Here is a 15,420-nt window from a genome sequence, read left to right as displayed (position 1 = left end):
GCTTTTCAGGGATATTTCACTGCCACCCCCCACGTTGGCAATGTCTGTGTAATGAAGAGGGAAGTCAAAATTCTTTTTTCCCTAGACTTTTCTACCCTCTTTCTTGTAACTTTGAACACACTGTCAGGGTTCTTGTATTATTTTCAGGGATAGGATGCAATCATGACAGGAGGGACACTCAGTGGATGGCCAGTTGAGAACTCGGCTACAGACAGACAGACATTTCCGTAAACTTTTATGCCACCTCTGTATGCGCCCTACTTTTCCTTCCTTCCAAAGGGAAAAATGGACATTTGCTTACCACAGGAGGGGAATGAGGAAAACGCAACATGGGAAGCTGACCTCAAAGACCAGCAAGCATACCCAGAATGCTATGGGGATGAGGGAACTGTGGGGTCAGTTCCCACAATGCACTACCTCAACAGTCAATGTTTGCCAATTGAGTGTGACAGCAATAAGTTGACTTTGTGAGGAACATGTGGGGAGGTGAGGAAGGTCAAATTCGAAATTATTAATTCCAGAATTACAAAATCGATATTAATAAATTCAAATTTATGTTGTAGTGTAGATGTGGCCTGAGTGTCTATAATCATAGATGACTTTTATCCAACAGATTTCTACAGATGAAGAACGTGTATTACTATAACAAAGGAGATTTTATGATGAGAAATGCTACCTTCATTGCATTTAAGAAGAGAAAAACTGAGACTAAGGTAAGAATCATGTACATAATTTTGTATCATGACTGGTATCAGGAATCCCTTCGGTGAAGTTCCTGCTGTTAGCACTTTTCCCCCTAAGTGCATTACATTAAGGAGACAGAAACCCAATGTCAACAGGTTTGAAAAAGTTTCTTCTCCAGCCCAATCCTCTTCTCTCTGGAGTGACATGGGATCTACAAGAAGCTTTAACTTTATGCAAGTGCCATGCTGGTTTATACTTAAGCAGCCTGTCTCAAACCCAGTTTGGAGTCAAGGTATAATTTACTTTTGAGTAAGAAGTAGATATGGAAAGTGTTATGGATTGATGTACTATCTTGGTTGAGATGCTGCACACTATGACTAATGCTCCAAATGCAAGTCAAAAAAGGAATCAGTCAGGATTTGGGACTGGAGCCCCCAGCAAGGTGTTGCAATCCTCAACAGTAGAAAATACCACTAGCTGTCAGAATGGAGCTCTGTCTCCTTGTACTTTTTGTTGTTGGTCTCTGTGAAGGTTGCCAATAAAAATGCTTGTATTTCATTGCCGACAGGAGTTTCCTAAGTAACTGGAATGATACCACTACATCATTTCATTTAAGAGGAACAGCTGTCAGACTGAATTTACTTTAAATCAGCAATGATCTACTCATGTTATTCTCAAAGGGCCAACTCTCGCTCTCATTGAAAAGTAAAGCAATTTTGTCAACGATTTAAAATGGCCATAGAAGAGGATCCGAAGTGGGCAAAAGGAGGCACTAGCAGATCTACAAAGACTACTCGGTCTCTCTAAAAAAACAAAAAACACATTTACAAATTGGCTCACATGTCTGAACCGTCCAGAAAAATATAAGCCAGTAAGATTTATAAAAGATTCATGTTAATTCAAAGAGGCTTTTTTTTTATTATTGCTCAATAAAGAAACTTACCAGCCAGGATACATTAAATATCGAGCTCTTATCATCTGAGGATCTGAAAAATTGCTTTCAGAGAGAATTAACTCAATATCCTCATTCCTATTAAGAAGACAGATTGAGATTTTTAATATACAGAACATAGTAACAATGGTCATTACCTCTAAACTACTTACAGAAATTAGGATGTGGCAGCTAGATTGCAATAAAATAATTATACAATTATGGTACAGTAAAATATTCTCAGACATTTGAAAATTTAATTTTTTTTTAAAAAAGGAGTTTTCCACTCAACTAAATTTTCTACTTGCAACTAGGAACAAGTAAATCTACTAAATAAAATATGCAACTCAGCAAAAAAGCCTTAAGAACTTCATAGGTTCCTCAATTCAACTCATACAGATGTTCAATAGGACTTACTCAGGTTGACTCCATTAAAGTTAATCTCATTTACTTACCATGCCACCCTAACGTGCAGGCAAAGATTGCACAATTGGGATCTAACCGGAAAAAATAATTTAAACCTACACTGCTATATAAAGAAAAACCTAACAAACTACTTCACAAATGAGAAATACCCAGTTATACCTTAAACTTCTAAATTCCACTGAATTATTTCTAGTTTACAGCCATTTAACGTGTTCGTTCAACACTTTAATCCGTAGTGAATTATGTTGTACCAGAACATCCAGTTGAAGTGTAAAGGACATTTTTAAAATTCCAAAATTCCAAGAACTGAGCCTGTTATCAGAGAAGTCACGACTAAGAAAAATGAGCATTTTTCTGGTTTATGTACTAAGGTGAAAGTTAAAGGAGGATCTTGCCTGGGTGTTTCCCATTTTTCAAAATGACAATTGGAAAATGACAAAGAACTGGAAACTTCAACTAGTATTACCTAGTTACGAGGCCATTTTCTGCCAAGATAAATGAGACGGCAGGATTTGCTGCTCGTATGAGGCTCTGGAGTTGTACAAGCAGTGGGTGCCTCTGCTCTGTAGTATGACTTGTGAAGATTACATTGCTCACCAGTCCTGTATGAAGAAATTGGGCAACAGTTCACTCAATCTCTACAATGATGGAAAACAGTAATTATATACTGCCTAAGTGGTATAAGCATTTTGCCAGGTGGTAACTATTGTTGCATGTAAGTATTCATTAAGAATCAGTATGAATAAGCACAAACCTTTTAAGTGACACAGCCTACATAGGTCTATACCGGGGTCAGCAACCTTTCCAAGGCAGAGTGGCAAAATTTTGACCTTTTGAGCTCTATGTACAGCTTTAGTGTCAGTCATACTTTTTAAGGTCACTTTTAGTCCTACTTACAACAGCTTCATTTATAAATTAAAATTAAAATGCAGAGCTTCCCCTTGTAGGTGGTGGCTGGTAGCATTAGCTGGTCTTTTATTAATCCACAGGCAGCATGGCTTTGATCAACCCCCTGACTACATGGGGGAGGCGGGGTGGGGCTGAGCTCCTGCCTTATATGCCCAAGAAAAATCAGCTTACATGCCACTCTTGGCACCCACGCTAAGGTCGCTAACCTCTGGTTTATACGCTAATATTATTCTCTTTATGCTAAGGATCCCATAAAACCTTTAATTTGCTGAAGAAAGTATCTGACATAAGCCTACAAAACAAAGTTATCTTGATTCTGACAAGTTGCCTGTATCTTAGTACAAGCTAGAAAAGTAGCTTCATGGACCAGTATCTGGAAAGCTGGTACCAAAACAATGATAAAGAAGCAATAAAACAACTAGTTAGGGAACTGGGACAAACTAAAGCTTATTATGCAGACCAATATTGTCTCATTGTTTGCTTTTATTCTCCCATCTGTCACTATGCATCTGTTATCATGTGACCACACTGACTGCCAATTTCTTGAGGCAAGGATTGCCTTTTTGTTTCATGTCTGGGCCACACCTAACACCAGAGTGTCCTACTAGGTACTATGATAATACCAAACAATAAGAATAGAGTTCACTTAATCATATGCTGCCAGTGTGTTGCTTTTTCTGTAGTTTAGCATTCAGGTGGACACAGATTTGTTCAGTGGCATTTGCCCACTTGCTTCTTTCAAGGTGTAGCTTCTACGTATGATTTTTAAACAATATTTAAAACGACTTTAAAAAAAAAAAAAAAACTTAGGATCTCAAGACTACCTGTGTGCTTGGGAGGGTGGGGGAAGAGGGGAATGATGATGTAGGGAGGGAATCTGAAGCTTTAGACTCCTGTAACTCAGCAACTCTAATTACTAAATACTAATTACAAGTATGGTGCAGCCCTTTGCAGTTGGAAGCGGAGGTATTACTAAATATGACTCCTCTAGCAACGGGTGGCAGGACTCCTAAATTTTTAGAGATCTGATGGTATCACTGAAGAGAAGCTAAGTTTGATCAGTTAGCACAAGAACCAATTTAAAAGAAAAGGGAAGGCAAACGCCCATTTAATAAAAATGGTCTTAAAAATGAACACTTAAACCTCGTGGTAAGCTTGACACACGTGCTTGGCCAGACCATTTTAAAGCTGATAAATATTTCAGACATAAAACTGACACTTTTACAGACAAAAATTACAAGATAAAATTCTGAAGTAGGCCATGATATTTGTTAAGAACCACTGTTCCAAAATGGAACCTGGTAAGCCCCACCGCCCCAGCCATCTGGGGAAGGCACCCCAGCTGGTGTAAATAAGTCCCCAGGCAGCCATATTCCAACAAGGGACCCTGAGGGGAATGGAATTGGACTATAGTTAAGGGCGACTGACATGATTCTTTCACTAACTTCTGCTTCGATTCTGCATCGCCTGCTTGCTTTGATTCTGTAGAGGTAACAAGAATGGTCATGTCCGTGTGAAGATGCCAGACGGGACATCTGTGTATTACATACGAGATATCACCGCTCTACACATGGGTGTGGACGACTCACTCTTCAAAAGGACTTGTTTAGAGATAAAATGTTCTGTAAACTGTGTATGGAAACTCTTTGTAACTCCCAGAGTGTTTGTTAATTCATCTGGATTGCTCATTGATTACGCTCATTTCCGTACTGTCTGCTCCCATTCCTTCCTCTGCCTACCACCTCTCTGTATAACCACTCGTAACTTGATGCCTGTCAGTGCATTCTGAAACTCAACCAAGTTCAGAATCGCCCCACCAGTGGTTGTACTAAACCTCTGTTGCTTCACATACAGTATCCAGCCTTTATTCCAACAAAAATAAAAGGTAATTTCTTTTCTGTTTTCAAAATGGTTTTTTGACATCAAGTTTGTCTTCTGCTCCTTGAGAGTTCCACAAGATGCCATAAAAGAGGATAACACCTAGAAACACACTAGTGGGATACCCAACCTCCTTGAGTCTAACCTCAGAGAGAAGTAACAGACTTCAGCTGTCACACAGAGTGTTGAGTGATTTTTCTGTAAATAGCTATGTTATGTGTTGGTCTCCTGTGGGTTCCATTTGGAAAAGGCAGAAACCATTTTGTGAAGAGGTCCGATGACAGCAGCACGGGCAGGCTCAGTCAATCCAGGTTCAGGTGGATTTTCCCCACTCTTTTACCACAGAACTTTCACGCCCTTGGTCAAATAAAAGACTGTGCCTGGCAATCAAGGGAGAAGTTGATCAGTAGTAGAACAGCAGTTAAGGAGCAGTTCAAGATCCAGCTGCAGTTCCATCAGAGCAGTTCCCTCAGCCAGCTACCACATGGAGTCAGTTCCATCTGGTTGTCCTTCATCAGCAAGTTAGTGACGCTGTTATCCATCTCCCTGGTGATAGTAGAAGTAGAAGTAGTAGTGTACTGTGATAGTAGAAGGTCCCAGGCTTTAAGCTGCCCTTCCTCGCCATTGACTAACGTTATCCTCCTCCTTGCCTGGGGTCTTCACTATTATCTTCTCTTTCCTTCTCCATTGGATATTTTGGGTCCAAGGCTTCAGGCCAAATTCACTGTTCCAGTTTCTGTGGCTTATGGTTATTGTGCGTTACATGTTTATAGATGCTGTGTTAATTAATTCAATTATGATTTTCCTCTCCCTACTTATTGTAAATGTTTCCATTAATACATGTTTTATGACACATTTTAGTGTCCATTTCTTTCTAATTTACCTTAATTTAGTCTAATTGGGTGTGATCCTCACTGGTGATAGATACAGCACTGGCCAGGAGGCCTGAGCTTCTGAAACAGGGACAACCCAGATTTGGGGCTTACTCAAAATTTCATAGTTGCCTGAGCCCCTGAGGTAAGAGAAATTCCCTATTAAAAATCATGTGGCTTTTCACCCACTCTTACGCCTAAACACCAGTTACACTATATTCAACTCAGACACCTTTTTGGATTTGAATACAGCAGAAGCCCTTTTATACCTGGTCAAACAAATACAGCATGGAGACAAATTACATGTTAAATGTGAACTAGATGCTGCTGTTGCAAATGACTTGTGAAGAGATCAGGAATAAAATGCTAACTTCTACTGTCAGTAAGACTTGGGCATCAGAACCAAGTTCCTTAAGGCAAAGAATTTGGTCTGGCATATTGGAGTTACTTGTCTTAAAAGACCATGGGAACCATTAGTTTCTGAGCAGAATTACCTCAACAAGGAATTACACCAGAGGAAGCTTCTAATATCTCACCCAAGGGATGGTGAAGCATGCAGTGTGCAAGATACAGGATGTAGTACTGAACTTAATTTCTTCATGTCCTGAGTCCAATTTATAACCTATTTCAGACATTTTCCCTATGTCATGGACACTAACATGAGACAAAACAGATGGCACCTGCAAGAGCATACCATTTAAAGTAGAAATACTTATGGTAAGAGGTATTTGCTAAAGGTCACAGTTGGGCCTTCTCATATCTTTATCTTAACAAGTTCTTAGATTAATTGCAGAAGCATGTACTTTGTCAAATAATAAAATTGGGATTGAGAGGCTGAAGGATAGAACAGCGAGCAGAGAGAATTTGTAAGTGTATCTCTGAGCCTGAGTCAAGTTAATGTGTGGCTCACACAAATGACCTGAAAGGCAAGAGCAGGCCCACAAACAACTACAACTTTGTTTGTAAGGGCAAAGGCTTGATATTTTATCTTTTTTAATCCCCATTTGTTTGGCCCCAAATAGATAATTGCATATTCCTGCTTTGAATTGCTAGTTTATAATTCTGACAAAAAATAATAGTTAACTTCCTACTGTTTGTGACAAAGTACAATAGCTGTATATATCAAACCAGCATCAGACAAAACTACCCTCAGGATTGAAAAGAATGATAAAATATGCAAGAATTAAAAACAAAAAAATTAAAAGACAAAGGCAAGGAGGCAAATGAGACACAAAAAGACTATAGTACAGACAGTAAGAAAAGTCTCTGGCATTCTTCTCTCAATACTCCCCACATTTGCCTCGTTACAATTATTTTTATGGCATTGACTGTTTTGCATTTGTCTGGAGAGTACCAGACAGACCTAGGGAGCCGCAGAAAATATTGTTTCTGCTCTGTGGAGTTTACAAACTACATGTTGAATTGCCTATGCACATGTACCAATATCTTCACACATGTAAGTACATATTTGCAAAATTAGGCTCTATGTTAAGCTGGCAGACCACAAGGTTGAGAAGAAAGAGTCAGAAAGGAGGTTCAGTGGGGGATGGAGGAAATGTGAAATGAAAACTAAGATGTGCAAACACACAATTTCACTCCTTAATGATTGTGACCTTTTAGTATTTGAAACACCCTCCGTGTTTCCCAAAGGGGTTGGGTTTGTTTACTCCCTTTATTTATATGCCAGCAAAAGAACTGAGGTTAGCAGGAATGTGCACAGCTCTGGGAATAGCATGTTATATAATAAGTTCAGAAACCGCTGGGGAAATTCACAAAAGGTATGCTTCACACTGACAATTCCTTTTAGCCCTCAGCCCCCCAAAATTGATATCTAGGATATTAGAAGAGACCCTGGTGCTTTCCTTGTTCATGCAGAAGAGAGATTACCTAGGCTGAACAGCTGCAGAGAGCATGCAGTTCTGGTCACCCCATCTCAGAAAATGTATTAAAATTGGAAAAGGCACACAAGAGTGCAACAAACTAATTAAGGGGAAGGAAAAAGGTTTCATACGATGATAGAGGGGAAAAAAAAAAAAGACTGGGACCGTTCAGCCTGGGAAAGAGATGACTAAACGGGGATATGACACAGGTGTATAAAATTAGAAAATGGCTTGGCAAAGGTGAAAATGGAAGTGCGATTTAACTCTTCGCATAAACCTAAGAATCAGGGGATCACCCAATGAAGTTAACAAGCAGCAGGTTTAAACAAATGGAAGGCAATACTTCTTCACATAATATGTAGTAAACCTGTTAAACTTGTTGCTAGGGGATGTTCTGAGTAAGAGTTAGAAGGGACCATGAGAGTAATCTAGTCTAACTCCCTGCCAAGATGCAGGAGTTGTATTGAAACCATCCAAAGAAGATGGCTGCCAAGCCGCCACTGGAGATTTTCAAAAGAAACTCCTACTACTTCCTGAGACAGTCTGTTTTCTCTTCCTACTGTTCTACAATTAGAAGTTTTTCCCCAAGATTTAACCTAAATCTGTTGTGCTGCAGTTTGAACTCACTGCCTGTTGTCCTACTTTCAGAGGCAAGAGAGAACAACTTTTTCTTCAAGATTTTAAGACAGCTTTTTCAGTATATGAAGACTTCTGGTACCAGCTGCTCCTACCCTGCGCAGCAAACTCACACCATCCTTGATTTTTCTTTTATGTCTAATATACTTGAACGCTATCTCTAACATTTCTTGCCAGCTGTAACTCATTCTTTGCCTTGGCTATCCTGATTTTTGTCCCTATATACTCATGCTATTCCTATTAGAGGAGCAAGTGTGTTAGTCTGTAGCTTCACAAACAGCAAGCAGTCCTGGGGCACCTTAGAGAGACTATCATATTTATTGGGTCATGAGCTTTCACGGGTAAACCCCATCTTCATCAGATGTAAATTGTTTTTTTTCCCCCCCTCTGAGGAAGTAGATTTCGAACCACGGAAGCTCATGACCTAAAAATTTCATTAGTTTCTAAGGTGCCACAAGACTGCTTGTTGTTTGATTCTACTCCTGTGTATACTTCCTTGGTGACACATTCCTCCTTCCACTTCCTGTACATAGCCCTTTTGGGTTTTAGAGCTGAAAGGCAGCTTATGCTACCAGATGGACCTCCTGTGGCTCTTCTCTTCACCCTGCATTGGAATAGTTTGATACTGAGCCTCTAATATTACCTCTCTGAGGAAGTGGCAGACCCCTTCAACTTTATTGTATTACTGTAGCTCCTAGGAGCCCCAGTCACGCATCACAACCTCTTTGAACAAGGGACTGTTCAAACAAACAAAAACATCATCTCTACATCAAAAAGCTGAAGACCAAGTGCAAGCAAGTGATGGACTGGGGAGTTCAAGAAAATGCAACACAATATGGATTATAGGCAACAGTCATAGTATACCAGCAACATAAATGGCATCGTGGCAAAGGAGAGCTTTGGAGAGGGACCAGAAATTAATATCGATATTGTTTCGGAGATGGTTACAGTGTACATCAAGCAAGAAAGGCCACATGGGAGAAAGGATAAAAGTACTTTGAGAATTTAAGGAACAAGTGGTAACTGTTGGGGGTTTCAATACTTATCTTTATTAACAGGGATGTTCAACAGCCAAATACTCATATTGCACATATTTAACTCAGATCTTTGAGTCCTATGCACAAAGACAAGGACTGACTGAAAATTATTATAGATTGTTCTGTGAGGTGTGGAGTAGTAGTGCTTAACCTGTGGTGCCCAAGACATTAGGGAGAAAATGTGCATTTGATCAAGAATAAAAGAAAGCGATCCAGCCATGCTCCTTCTGCTTAGATCAAAGCATCTGTCCCATTGCTGTTAGCTACAGAAAGTTGATGGGGACTGAAAGAAAAGGGCTCAGGATGGGACGAAGGAACAAGCGTGGGAGGGTACCTTGCAAAGCTCACATGAGAGCTCTCATCTGCCACCCCACTACTCCTGCCCCTCCCCTGCTGCATCTCAAAGAAGGGAAAAGAGACTGGCTGTAAGTTGTACCAGGCTACAAGAGCATGATTGGTTCTGCCTGAGCACCAGTGTGCCCAAGAAAAGATGGTTCCCCTTTCCTATGATAGTTGCTCAGGAGAGGAGAACAGAAAACTGATAAGCTAAAACTAATTATAAGTTAACTGATTCTCCGTCACATCCGAGGTTACAGCAGCCAGGAGGCTGCTCTGCATTGTTCTAGCTAACAGTCCTGTAGGGATCATACTCCATCTGCAGATAGTTGGAATGTACTATTCTTCAGTCATTCCTCCCTTCAAAATGATGTATTATGGGGAGAGGGGTATTGAAACAGCTACGCAGGACAAAGAATGTACCTCAAAGTATTGATCTTGGCCTCTTAAATATTTTGTAAAATGCAATTGGCCTTCAGGTTCAAAAAGGCAGAAATCATTGGTCTAGACAATGTTTAAAGCTGAAGTATCGACAGATTTTGTTTTGTTCTGCATGATTTTCCAAAGAAGCAAGAAAGTTTATCTACCTTGTGAACACTGATCCAGGAATTTAGGGAAAAGCAATCTAGAAAAGGAAAAAAAAAAAAAAAGAAAATTTACTCTAAAACAATCACATTATAAATAGATATGCTCTACCAATAGCTAGTCAATACAGGTTGAACCTCGCTAATCTGGAACTCCCTCGCCTGGCAACATTCATAAACCAGGAAGACTTTAGTTAGCTGGATGACCACTTATCATCCAGAGTGTGGCCAAGTTTCCCCTGGTCCCATTAATCTTTTTTCCAACCACCACTTCTGGCTCTCTGTATTCTGTGCTGTTATTTAGCTCTAATTAACCCCTAGATATCTATGAGCACAGCAAGCAGTGGAAGTGTTGGTAATGTGCTAGATAATATAGACCTTCCATTCTCTCAGCTGGCATCGATCAGGTCCAACCTGTACTACAGAATTCTAGAAGGTTTTCTATCCTTTGCATGTACAGTAACAATGAACCCAATTCCAGCAGGCTTTTCATTTACCAAAAGATTCACTGAGGAAGCTTCATAATCTACAGATACCTACAATAATTTATTTTTCCAGATTAAACCTTTGAAAAGCCAAGTTTTGCTTTGCCAGTGGATGACAATCCCACATTATATGTGTAAGTCAAAAATGCATTTAAAATCTCTATTACCAAGACATAAAAGCAAAGATGAGAACATTTCGTGAAGCTCCAAACACAATAAGCCAGCTCAGCTGTGCACAAGCAACACCTCACACATGGCTGCATAATTCTCACAAGATAGGAGATTATAAACTATATTCACACGAACAGTGCACAAATCAATTCACATTTACAAACGTACCTATGTTCCATATAGCAGCTAAGTGGTTCTACACAAGTAGAAATTGTTCCAATGACAAAAGAGGACTTCACATCAGGGTCAGGGTGAGTCTGCAGTGCCTGTACAACATCAATAACGTCTGTGTATCTACAAAGAGAAAGCAAACGTGGGCAGTGACAAAAATACAAGACCCATGTCAACAATTAATCAAAAGAAGTAACGAGTGTTCTAAGAAAGTGCTTGTTACACAATGTGGTATGCAAGCAATTTAAGATTTCAGACATTTATTTACACAAAGAAAACAGAAGTGCCAACAGATATTACTGACAGCTATTGCACAATGCACTGTTACAAACTCAACGCTGAGTAAGTGTAAACCTGTGCTTTCAAGAAGCACAGAAACAAGGTATGCTTCTGCAAGTGATGATGATGCACATGCATGTTAACTGAAGACTGAAAGGTACACTGCAAATTTGATGTAAGTCAAGAAATTGAAGGTTTTTAAAAAATAGGAGGTATAAAACCCAAGGCCATGAGAAATGTTTAAGACATTTATGAATTTCAATTTAAACATTCTACTTGAATTGAAATACTCCTTTGCCATGTTTGTAACTCAAAACTCTGTCACTTGGTACTAGTGCATGAGAACAAACAGGAAATTCACTGAGTTTATCACTGTCAGAGAGGTAGCCGTGTTAGTCTGTAGCTTCAAGAACAACAAGAAGTCTTGTGGCACCTTATAGACTAAGACATTTTGGAGCATGAGCTTTCGTGGGCAAAGACCCACTTCATCAGATGCATGAGTCGGGGGTGGGGGGTGGCTTCAGAGGGGTATTTAAAGAGTGGGGTCCCAGTAAGAGGGAGGGCCAGACCTGACAAGGTCTATTCAGCAAGGTGGAAATGGCCCAGTATCAACAGTACTTATCAAAAGAGAAAAAAAACAGGTCAGATCAGACAGGGGGATGTGAGCCTTTGTCACACAGTCTAATGGGGAGCTATTAGCACCCAAAGCAGAAAAACTGCCTTTGTAAGCTGCAAGCCACTCCCAGACTGTTTAATCCATGGTTAGTCAAATTTTCAAATAAAATTACAGCTCAGATACTGACCTGCCCTTTTGATTTTTAAATTTTTTTTTTGTTTCGGAACTGTCACCCTTAAATCTGCCACTGAGTGTCCAGGGAGACTGAAGTGTTCTGCCACAGGTTTCTGTACATTACCATTCCTGATGTCTGATTTATGTCCATTTATTCTTTTACGGAGAGACTGTCCAGTTTGGCCAATGTAAATTGCACTGGGGCATTGCTGGCACATGATGACATATATGATATTAGTAGATGTGCAGGTAAAGGAGCCCCTGATGGTATAGTTGGTGTTAGGTCCTGTGATGATGTCACTGGCATAGATATGTGAGCAGAGCTGGCAGCGAGGACTGTTGCAGGGGCTGGTTCCAGGCCTAGAACCACTGGTTTGTGATTTGTAGTTGCTGGTGAGGATTTGTTTAAGGTTGGCAGGCTGTCTACAGGCGAGGACAGGCCTGCCTCCCAAGGTCTGTGAGAGTGAAAGATCGTTGTTCAGGATGGGTTGCAGATCACTGATGATGCGCAGGAGAGGCCTTAGGTGGGGGCCGTATGTGATGAGTAAGTACTTTTGATCAGTACTGTTGATACCGGGCCATTTCCACCTTGCTGAATAGACCTTGTCAGCTCTGGCCCTCCCTCTTACTAGGACCCCAACTCTTTAAATACCCGTTTGAAACCACCACTCATGCATCTGATGAAGCAGGTCTTTGCCCAGGAAAGCTTAAGGTGCCACAAAATTTCCTCTTGCTGTTCTGAGTTAATCACTATTTACTTTTAGGTAAATACTACCTTATCTTTCACTGCACTCGCATTGATAAAAAAATCCTCAAATTATGTTAATAATTGAGATCCTCTGTACTAATCAACACCCAAAACGTGGAAAGTTTAAGATTTAGAAAACTTAAAGAGGGGTCAAAGAGTTCTCTAGCATAGATGACTTTTATGTGAGAAATTTAAACCAAAACCCTGAGTTTTACCTATGGTATAAACGCAACAATCTGTTTTTACTGCCTATGATGAAAAGAAAACAGTGGCCAGCCAAACTAATGTAAATCATATTAGGAACACTTAAGAATCTAGAATTAAGATACCAGGGAAATCTACAGGCATATGTTAAGAAATAATCAGTTTTTTTGAGCCACAAAACAATCCACATGAGAACCTTTATAATGATTCCTGTTCTAATAATCCCAACAACAGAAATTTGACAAAAAACTGTGACGTGTATAAATTCACCTACCAGTATCCTTCTCCAGCACTATATGCTTCAAAGGCCAGGATGTTATAACCTAGATTCCAATAATGGCACCCACTACTGTACTGACTTGGAAATTAATATTTATTTCTAAACCAAGATGGAAAAAAATCTTATTCATATATTTAAGTTCTCTGATGTGAAAGATGAGTAATAACAGGTATTAAATGGAAATGAAGGGCACAGTTCTTTAAGAGTTAATGCAACTAGTGAAACAGATTGTTTTCACTGATAAATGCACTAACTCTTCAAGAAATGTGCCCTTCATTTCCATTTAGTTTCACGAGTTGAAATTTTGTTACACTCTTGGGAGAGGAGGAGGTTAAAAAGTGAGGGCATGTCTTTATTATGGAGGAGATAGGCAACGCTGCAGTTGATTTTCCAGAGTTTGATTTCGCTTCTCTGGTACACTATACTCTCTAAATAAACCCACAGGGCGTGCTTCTGATGACCTCCCGCAGTAGAGATGGCACAGAGTTCAAAATAAGATACATGGACTCCAGCTATGTATTTAATGCAGAAGGACTTGCGTATCTTAATTTGACCTGGCCTCAGTTAAGCTGGGAGCTAGTATTGGAATAAACCACCCAGTGCGTTGCCAAGGATGGTAGAAACAGCACCCTTCCTCCTGAGTCAAAACTGACCAATTACCACCATCTTTTAGATTTCTGCATATATAAAACACACAGAGATCCTGTCCACTCATGTTCATTAAAGACCTACTAGCTTCTGTCCCTACCTCACAAGAGTAGGAAAGTTTAACTGAAATAGAGTTTGACCAAAACCAAATAATTTCCCCTAAAATGTTAACTGAATGTGATTTGGTCTTCACAATCAGTCCTAACTCAAAGTTTCAGAGTTCACATACTCTGCTGGACACAATGTACTCTGGATCAGAAAAGAATCTCAGAACATCCAACAGCAAAAAGTGTTGTAAGTTCATGTGTATTTATCTGAATAAGAACTAATGACACAAAAAGCAAACGTGTAGACTTGTTTCTTGATCAAAACTAATTTGCAGTAAGGTTGAGGGTTTTTTTTTTATTTTTTTTTTTTTAAATACAAGAGACATTAAGCCCTAAACTGTGGCTCTCATTGCAAATATAACTCAGGGCTTGCTCTTCATGATTATTGAGTTTACTTCAAGCTAGCATGTGAACCTAATCCACTGTGGATCCCACTGATGTATGCTATTAACTCTTTAGCGCAGTTAACTTGTGTTTCAAAGCAGGACAGGTCAAATCACACTAATGAACTGTCAGTGTGCTCCATTATGGTACACATGGTGAGAGTTGTATGCGTAAAGGTAGTGGGAGGAAGGTTCACGCACAAGGGCACAGAGAACAAAATGTACACAAGCCCTTTGCTTTATGTGGTATACGAAAATACTATAACAAGTTACAATGTAGATATAGTAGTATCAGCTAATACATAAACAGTAAATTCTGTCTTTTGCTCTTGTAATTAACATTTCCCTATTTTTTGTGTTTAAAATCTCCCTCACAAAATTTTAACCTCTCTGTTAACATGAGGAGAAAAGAATGAATAAATAACTTCAAGATCACAAAACTGTGAAATTATTAAAAATCCTTCTGCACTGCTTGTTCACAGCATCTTGAAAATGTTTTTCCAAAGAAAGACCTGATTGTTTTATCCAAAGAATGAATTACAACAATTGTTACTTCCTGAAATAAAATAATATTTTAAAGACACTCAACATTAAAGTGTAGCAAAAACCTTTAAGGATATTTCAGTAATTTTCAACACAATAGGTTTTCCCTTGGAGAGGAATGGGATGGTACTCCACCCTATTGATCTTTTTCAAAACATGTTTAGTATCTTAACCTTCAAATATAAAATTGTGAAAAGTAGGATGTGAGCTCAGCTCACAAACTTTTCTACAAGATGTTGCAAGCTGTTGTACAATTTTGCTGTACTGTATTGTTTTCTTCTCTACTATAAATGGTATCTACTTGGAAACACAAAGCAGTAACTATTTTGTGGCACTTGCGTGGATGAAGTACAACAAATGGTTGTCTCTCCATAATTCAAACATTGATACAGTGGGTAAAGTAACTTCTAGCTGCATTTCTGCAAGTATTTCACACAA

General features: G+C 39.4%; 1 protein-coding gene across 2 annotated transcripts in view; it reads right to left on the bottom strand.

Annotated features, from left to right (window-relative positions):
- DNAAF9 (dynein axonemal assembly factor 9) overlaps window positions 1–15,420 on the bottom strand; it is a 114,092-nt gene that overhangs the window by 15,817 nt on the left and 82,855 nt on the right. For both annotated transcript variants that reach the window (XM_074992223.1, XM_074992224.1), the window contains exons 28-31: window positions 10,998–11,123; window positions 10,177–10,214; window positions 2,508–2,643; window positions 1,628–1,714 (exon numbers count right to left, since the gene is read on the bottom strand). In XM_074992223.1, the coding sequence (XP_074848324.1) occupies window positions 1,628–1,714; window positions 2,508–2,643; window positions 10,177–10,214; window positions 10,998–11,123 (387 nt within the window). The remainder of the gene's footprint in view (window positions 1–1,627; window positions 1,715–2,507; window positions 2,644–10,176; window positions 10,215–10,997; window positions 11,124–15,420) is intronic.

The sequence above is a fragment of the Carettochelys insculpta genome, chromosome 4 (assembly GCF_033958435.1).
Source record: "Carettochelys insculpta isolate YL-2023 chromosome 4, ASM3395843v1, whole genome shotgun sequence".
Lineage (NCBI taxonomy): Eukaryota > Metazoa > Chordata > Testudines > Carettochelyidae > Carettochelys > Carettochelys insculpta.
The sequence above is the reverse complement of the archived record's forward strand: the minus strand, read 5'-3'. Positions and strand labels throughout refer to the sequence as shown.